This window comes from Notothenia coriiceps, unplaced genomic scaffold (assembly GCF_000735185.1).
Source record: "Notothenia coriiceps isolate Sejong01 unplaced genomic scaffold, NC01 NC01_scaffold00024983, whole genome shotgun sequence".
In the NCBI taxonomy this organism is placed as follows: domain Eukaryota; kingdom Metazoa; phylum Chordata; class Actinopteri; order Perciformes; family Nototheniidae; genus Notothenia; species Notothenia coriiceps.
This window is the reverse complement of record NW_011357684.1, coordinates 4,505-13,043: the sequence shown is the minus strand read 5'-3', so window position 1 is coordinate 13,043 and position 8,539 is coordinate 4,505. Positions and strand designations below refer to the sequence as shown.

General features: G+C 45.2%; 1 protein-coding gene across 1 annotated transcript in view; it reads right to left on the bottom strand.

Annotated features, from left to right (window-relative positions):
• Positions 1-788: 788 nt before the first annotated feature.
• The window catches only part of LOC104955896 (monocarboxylate transporter 7-like), a 10,714-nt gene continuing 2,963 nt past the window's right edge, over positions 789-8,539 (bottom strand). The window contains exons 3-5 of the mRNA XM_010783293.1: positions 6,119-6,323; positions 2,053-2,964; positions 789-1,444 (exon numbers count right to left, since the gene is read on the bottom strand). Coding sequence (XP_010781595.1) covers positions 1,176-1,444; positions 2,053-2,964; positions 6,119-6,323 — 1,386 coding nt within the window. The 3' untranslated portion in view covers positions 789-1,175. The remainder of the gene's footprint in view (positions 1,445-2,052; positions 2,965-6,118; positions 6,324-8,539) is intronic.

Genomic DNA, 8,539 nt, shown 5'->3' with positions numbered 1-8,539 from the left:
CGTAACAATCCTTTTAACCAAGGTTTTATACTTCCTGTAATGTTTTAGGTTTTTTTAAATGATGCCACACAGGCAGATAAAGCGTTTCTCCCAGTTTTGATATTTTAAGATAGAAAAGCTTCCCATGTACAGTCTAACTTATGCTGTCTTTCCCTTCTACTCCTAAAACAATCAAACATAAATAAACTATTTTCTTTTTTTTTAAATCATGTCTGTGCTGCCTGATTGGACAAGACCTTTATATTTCATACTATCATGTTTTTCCAAAATATGCTAATAAGTTTTACAGCTGCATAAATATGATTCACCTTTATATCCAGTCTCTGGACTGACATGCTGAGAGCCTAAGACATTTTCTTCAGAGCAAGGCGAAGACAATGACAAATCATACAATTTTAACTTGTGTGTGTGTCAGGCTGAGGGTATACACTCAAATTGAGTCTCACTTTAAAGAACTAGATTAAATATTTTTTGCTTCAATAAAAAATCCATTTGAAACCCCTCGAACCAGTTTGAATGATTTAGTTATTTATCAAGGAGAACATGATGAGGTTCGTGCTGACATGGTGGTCCACTACAGCCAGAGCTCCTAACCTTCAGCATCAGACGGAGCCTGATGGGCGCATAATAGACTGTAAGTATCCCATATAATGTATCAAATGTGGCAACTACACACATGTGCAACTAAATGTATGTATGAGTCTCGGATTATTTATATTTCAAATACCTTTATCCAAATCCATACCTCACCTGAATTTAAAGAAATGTTTGAACAATCACACAGTTGGAAAAATCCCCCACTAAAGCCATATTTTATTTAAAATACATAATGAAAGCAGCACAGCACTTAACAGGCAGGGGTGGCCTTCAATTCAATAAAAAAAAAAGATCATAATATCATTATAAACTGTTTGAATCAAAGTAAAACGCATTAAGAAAAGGTCCTCTGCGCAGACTGCTCACACAGGCAGGACGTGAGTGGGCTTGGTATGGAGACACTAGAAATAATTGTGATTGTGAATTTCTGCATTCCTTAAACCATCCTTGGTGGCTGCCAGTGTTCGTCGTGGTTCTACAGTTTTAGGGGGAAATGCTTTTGGTCTCAGAGGAGGAACTTCTCCTAAAGAGGGGACTTCAAGCTTTTCAGAATGTGAGCGTCTCTGATGTCGTGCTTTTCACATTACAGACTTGTTGTTCTGATCCACAGTCTGTCTGAGTGAACTGTCCTCAGGGTCCACGTCCAAAAAGTCTGGCTGTCCACTGTCCTGCGACATTTTGTCCTCTTCCTGCGTGCACTTATCTTCCTCTCTGTTCGGCCTCTGTCTCTGGCACATGCCGGCCTTGGCGGGGCCGACCATGGCCAGGCAGACGCCGCTGAGAGCCATGCCCACCGCAGAGGAGAGGAAGGCAGCCCCGTAGTTCTGAGTGACGTCCACCAGCACTCCTGCAGGACCAGAGAGGGTTAGGTGGAGCTGCTGGACAACAGATGAAGGCATTCTTGTCTACTGGCATAGGAAAGGATCTATCGCTTGTTTGAAGGCCTTTACACACAGTGTGACGGATAAATGACATGTGAAATACTTACCTGCTAATGCGATATGTCTGTGGCTTTTTTATAATATGTGGAAGAAAGGAGTGGACCTGGTATACGCTGCTGGTACAGTTGCACAGTGCGCCGTCTTCATTAAGACTGCAGAGCCTTGCTGTTGTTATTTTTGAAAATTAATATATAATATAAATATAGATGCAACTCACCTGTACCAACAACGTTTTGTGTTAAAGCCTTTATTTGCGATTGTTAAGATAACTAATTATTTCCTTTTTTAAAAAAACTCGCTTTTCAGCTGCCTAATATTAATGCTCTGTGTAAAAGTAATCATGAGGATAAAATCACTTTGAGGTTTATATTGACGTGAAAATGGACTGCTCCAAAATTGCCCTGGATGCGTAAGGCCGTGAGGGGGTTTCCCTGTGCTACGAACGCCTCCATGTGTGTGATGATAATGAAGGTGGACAGGGTAAGAGAGAAGAAGAGGAGTAGAGGATCTTTACCTCCTAGTGGCGGCCCTGCCAGCCCAGCAAAGCTTTGGATGAAGAGGTACACCCCCACAGAGGACGCCATCTTCTCGATACCAACAACTTCCTCCTCAGCCAGCATGGGGATGTGAATGGAGCCGACGGTGCCCACGAAGTAGCCGTAGAGGGCGCAGCACACCACCAGACCCCAGAACTCCCAGACCACAGCGAAGGCCAGCAGCACCAGGCTCAGCAGCAGCACGCAGCCCAGCAGCAGCAGCGTCTTCCTGCAGCGCACCCTGCTCAGCAGCACCCCAATGGACAGCCGGCCCAGGATCTCAGCCACAGCCATCACAGAGAGCATGTAGGACGCCAGGCCGGGCTCCACCCCCCGGCTCTTGCTCAGCTCGATGACGTAGAGCTGCGGGGCGAAGAAGCCCAGCGTGGCGAACATCCCAAAGAGGGAGTACCAGATGAAGGTCGTGTCTCTGAGCACAGAGAAGTCCAGGAGTCTAGGGCTGGGGCTGGGACGCTGTAGAGGACCCGCCTCCAGCTTTGCCAGCACCCCCTCATCCTTCTCCTTCACTTGGATGGTTGGTGTGGACATTGAAGACTCTTTGTCCTCATTGTCCTTCACCTCCCACTCCACCAGAGCCTGCCTCTCAGCTCCTGCAGTCCTCAGGTCTGAGCTGGAGGTGAAGAGGGAGTTGACCCCGGAGTCCTCTGAACCCTGGGACCCCCCTGAACTGATGGAGGTCCTGGTCTGCTCATTCTCCAGCGTATAAACAGTCTGCTGCTCTTTGTCTGACTCATGGTGCTCCTCTACAGGCTCCGGGTCAATAATGATTGGACGAAGGAGAAGCCCACAGCCAATCACACAAGCCTGAAAGGTTCCCAGGACAACCAGACAGTAGCGCCAGCCAATGTGTTCCTTCAGTGTGGTCAGAGCTGTGGACAGAGGGAGGCTTTATTGTTACCAGATCATCTCCTCTCTGTGTTTCCTCACTAAATGAAGTCCCCCAAACTGCTGAGCTGCTCACACCCAACACTTCCGGCCGTTTCTGTCTCACAAGCCACCCTCTCTTTCCCTTCCATTCATCCGTTCCCCTTCCTACACCATCTTTACCCACACCCCTACATCCCTTTTCCCTCCTCCTTTCCTGTCTCCACTATCTCTTTCTATTTAACCTGTCGCATATTTTTTGCCTCTTTCTAGGTACCGTCTTGGCGGCTTGTATTCAGGGCATGCAGAGCACCTGAACCGCCATCCAATGTTACAGTTAGTAATTGGATCCCATTGATATCAGTCTGACTGTTCACTCATACACTCCTCAGAGCTGGATTCATTTACTGCTGATACTAACCCATCTCCTACTGCTGCTGCTTCACAAAAATGACTTGCGAAACACGGTGTGGCTTTGTGAAGCACTCAACGAGTCTCACAAAGGTTATTTATAACAACAAAAAAAGGAGTGTAGACACGTTTCCCTTTGAGGTGAATAGGGCCTCTTGCTAACAGTGTACTGAAGTAAATAACCTCTGCATTGCTGTGGCAAGTTGTCCTCCACTGGATTTCCAAATATAGCTGTACATAGGAACAAAGAGAACTGGATACTGTATTGGCAGCAGGGCCCCGTTCATTTCTATGAAAATGCTCAGTTGCGCATGAAGCCAAAATGGCCTGACTGTAGACACAAAAGTACCTCAGTAATCTGGGGATCTGAACCCATAGAATCTATTCATCACCTCAGGTCTCAGCTCAGTCAGATGAATGGAGAGGCTTTAAACTCATTGTATAACATGATCTAAATAATGACCATAAAAGTGTTTGTACTGGGAAGTTTATTTGGCTCAAAATAAATGATGTGCTGATTTATAGAGACTACCCTGTCCAAATGTAAATCAATAGAAATAAGTCTTTTTGGGCCCATGACGTCACGGACTTACATGTAAGTTGTAGTACCGCCATTTGGCCACTATCCACTCACTTCCTGCTACTATCTACAAGAATATGGAAAACATTTAGCTAAGTTTTCAGTATTTCTCCAAGTCCCTCCCGGATGACTGAACTTCTCACCTTATCCCTAAGGGAGATGCCAGCCACCCTGCGGAGAAAACCCATCTTGGCCGCTTGTATCCACGATCTTGTTCGGTAGACAGAGAGCTTTGCCTTCTGGCTCAGCTCTCTTCGTTACAGCGGTGCGGTAAAGCGACTGCAGTACCGCTCCTGCTGCTCCGATTCTCTGGCCCATCTCACGCTCCATTGTCCCCTCACTCTAGAACAGGCAAACTAAGGCCCGCGGGCATATACGGCCCGTGGGGTTTTTAATCCGGCCCGCCGAATATTGGTAAAAAATTGTCCAAATTATAGTAAAGACCGCATTCATTTTGCCTTTTTCCTGCAATCCCCGGCATTTCAGTTGATCCCACTAGATGGCGCACTCTAGACACAATTTACCTTTGCTGGATTCTGGTCTATTCTCTCTTAGCTGGCCCCACTCGGCAACCCGGCAAGATCTAAGAACCAAATACCTCATGCTTACATTGGAGGGGGGTCGAGATTAATCGGCGCAATAACAGTTCATGGCGACAAGCAGTAGCGCTGAGCAAAGTGACTAGAATGCAACTACACACTTGTATAAAATCAGGCAACACTAACCAGGCTTAATGTGATTCTGTTTATTTTACCTTACTTTAATGCGTCCGTTCACTGTTATTGACCATTTTAAAAGAGGCAGACGTTTTCCTGTTTTTTTGTATTATTGCAGCTATCGGATGGAAATTTTGTCAAGGAGTTTTATGAAATTGTTTCGTTAATTACCGCTCAAACAAAGCGTTGTTTCGTGATAGTTGGATGAAATGCAGACGGCTCCCGCGCAGATTCATATATTATTCATATCTATAGACTTTCGCTGCAACTTTTGATACAAAGTTTTTACTACTGCCGGTAACAGGCCAAACGCCAGTAAAATAGGAGTTTCAAATAAGAGAAAGTCAACAGAAGAGTTCAAAGAAGTGACAGGCAGTATGAGAGGTAGAGAAGAGACTCACACTAACACACTCTTTAATGAGGCGGACAGGCAAGCGTTCTCTTGGGAGGCCGGTGTGTTTACCGGTGTGTTTATCTGGGACTTTGTACAGCTAACTTCGTGGACAGACTTATAACTGCTGCTGCTCCCGTTTACTTCCAGAAACTACGCTCGCTCTCTCTCTCTCTCTCGCTCTACACATGCACACGCCACACACATATCGATAAAACTTCAGGGAGCTATTTTGTTTATGTATTAATGCTGCTGGGAGCTCACTGCATTTGTATTTGAAAAGATTCATTTAATCTAATAAATCATTTTTAAAAGTCCTCTTTTAATAATTAAACATAATAAAGGCATTTAAACAAAGTTTTGTGTTGGAGTTTGTGTTTTTTTTTATTTAGACACCACGGTTTTCATTATTACTGCACATATATATATATCGGTCTCCTTGATTACTTAAAAGTTGGTATCCGTATCGGCCCTGAAAAATCCATGCAATCCTTAGCCCACCGAACTGCATCCCCATCCCCCACGACCACGTCTTGAAATCCTGCCCATGAATATCACAAACAGGATTGGTGACTGGCGGAGGCCAACCCTCACCGGAAACGAGTCCGACTAACTGCCAGGCCCGGACACAGCTCTCGCTTTGGGAGAACAAAGATTCGGTGGCCCTGAGTAGAGACCCCCTCACCCTATACTCTCCCACACCACAGTATCTCCCTGGGATCCCGGTCATCAACCTTCTCCAAATAGACAATACACATATACCAAAACAAATTCCTGGTATGTGTAAACCTACTTGCTAATAAACCTATTCTGATCCCGTGGTGTAATCTTTTTTTAGCAGGCAAGTTAGTGTGACTAACATTTCTCACTCTTATGAAAGCACTCCTGGCATCAAAATGTAAGACTTCTGATGAAATTGTTTTCATGTCAATCAACCATTCCAGCTTTTAAACTCTGTATTCTTATTATTCTGAAAGGTAGTTCCACTTCATAATGGGCAGCAATAAGGAATGAATGAATGACGAATGTCTTATTTTCTCCCCCTAAAACCGAACACCCACCTGGAGCAAAGGCGAATATAGCGAAAGGTTCTCCGGAGGAAGCGACAGAGGTGACGAGGGCTCGCCGTGTGGAGAAGTACTGGGCGAGGATGGTGACGGTTGGGAGGAAGGTGAAGCAGTAGCCGAGGCCTGCAAACAAACGAGAAGAGGAGAAGGGGACATAACATCCACTGGCCCAAATGGAAGGAACACTGCATGGCTGAGTCAAAGATCAAGGAGTCAGGTCCATCCTTTGTCAAAGGTGGCCGGCTGCGTGAGATGATTCAGCTTTGCTACCGCTACTTCTGCAAGACAAAAGGCATGTAAAGACAAAAAAAGGGAGAGAGGGGAAAGGTTTTTAAGTTAGCTGCGGTCCATTTCAGAGGCAATTTATTCCACCTATTTCATTATCATCCAATCCAATTTCATTCAACTTATTAATTCACTCCTCTTCAGCCCCTTGCTGTTCCGACAATTGTGATCTGAAAGGGAATTTTATGCTTTCCGCTGCGGTGTGAACAGGAAAAAACTGTGCTTTTCAGTCTCTAGCTCCGAACCGACCCTGGAACCGCGTTGGTGTGAAAGTCCCATCAGTCATGGACAGTTATGGAAGAAACAGATGTGGTTGTTAACACTGCTAGGAGCCCTTTCAGTTCATGTATGACCAGTGGTGGACTTATTACCTCCTACCTTAGTATAAAGTAGCAGGAAACTGAAATACTAAAGCAAAGTACCTCAAATTGTATGAGCATAACAGTCATATTGCAAGGATACACAAAGCCAGAAACACACATAAACGGATGGATGGACGGATGGATAGATGATGGATGATAGATATCATACACTGAACAAAAATATAAATGCAACACTTTTGTTTTTGCTCCCTTTTTTCATGAGATGAACTCAAAGATCTAAAACATTTTCTATATACACAAAATAACCATTTCTCTCATATTGTTCACAAATCTGAAAAAATCTGTGATAGTGAGCACTTCTCCTTTGCCGAGATAATCCATCCCACCTCACAGGTGTGGCATATCAAGATGCTGATTAGACAGCATGATTATTGCACAGTTGTGCCTTAGGCTGGCCACAATAAAAGGCCACTCTGAAATGTGCAGTTTTGCTTTATTTGGGGGGTCTGGGGGGGTCCGAAAACCCTAGGGTTAAACCCTAACCCTAACCCTAACATGTCACCCATTGAGCATGTTTGGGATGCTCTGGATCGGCATATACGACAGCGTGTTCCAGTTCCTGCCAATATCCAGCAACTTCGCACAGCCTCAGGGTTTGGGGGGGTCCGAAAACCAGTCAGTATCTGGTGTGACCACCATTTACCTCACGCAACACATCTCCATCGCATAGAGTTGATCAGGTTGTTGATTGTGGCCTGTGGAATGTTGGTCCACTCCTCTTCAATGGCTGTGCGTAGTTGCTGGATATTGGCAAGAACTGGAACACACTGTCGTATACGTCGATCCAGAGCATCCCAAACATGTTCAAACAGTGTTCAGTTTTTGTTTAGGTGCACGTTCACATGAACGGGGTGGCATTTGGATCATTCAACCAATCACAAAAATGGAGAAGCATACTGACAGCACAGCGCGTCATACTTCCTGAATGAAAATAATATAGTATAATATTAGACATATGAAGAAGTTAAACTTTAAACATCCATGACTTAAACACTTTAACCAGGATAAAAGCCACATAGTTGCACCTGTAAGGTTTATAGAGCTTGTAAAAGAAAAAGTGTTTGAATGTATTAGGGGTCGACCTGGCCGATTATCGAGGCCAATATTCCGCATCTGACCGATTATCAGTATCAGCCATTTTTTAAATCAAATTGTCGATAAAACTTTGGCTCTGATGCGGCCATTTCTCTGGCTGCAGTCACCACTCTCTGTACACGAGCAATGTCCCGCCCACAGCACTATCTGATAGGCTATTACTGAAGTGTCAATCAACACTGAAGATTTTCCGGGCGGGAGCCAGCCAGAGAGGCGGGACCTTCTCAGATTACAGGCAGGTGCGAAAGAAGGCAGAGAGTCACAGACTGAAGCAAGCAGCAGCGCTGAGCGGCAGAGTACTCAAGTTGAGGGGGGATGGGGGGGATGGCATCCCCCCTGAAATAAAAACGGTCAAAATCATCCCCCTTCTAAAACTGCCATCCCCCCTTTCCATCCCCTTATGTCATTTTATCAATGAACGTGGCACTGGTATTACTGCTATTTCAACATTAATTTTGCGCATATTGAGTAAAATACTGTGGGCGAGGGAGCACGCACACATGCAATGACATTTTTACCAAGTCACTGACGCTATGCTATGCGAGTGCCCTAGAGGGCGCCAGAGCGCCGTGATGCGCCTGTTTGATTGATGCCAGAAGCTGCATAGCAGCACTAGCGCAGCAGGTAACGGTCATCGCAATGGCCAAGCAAC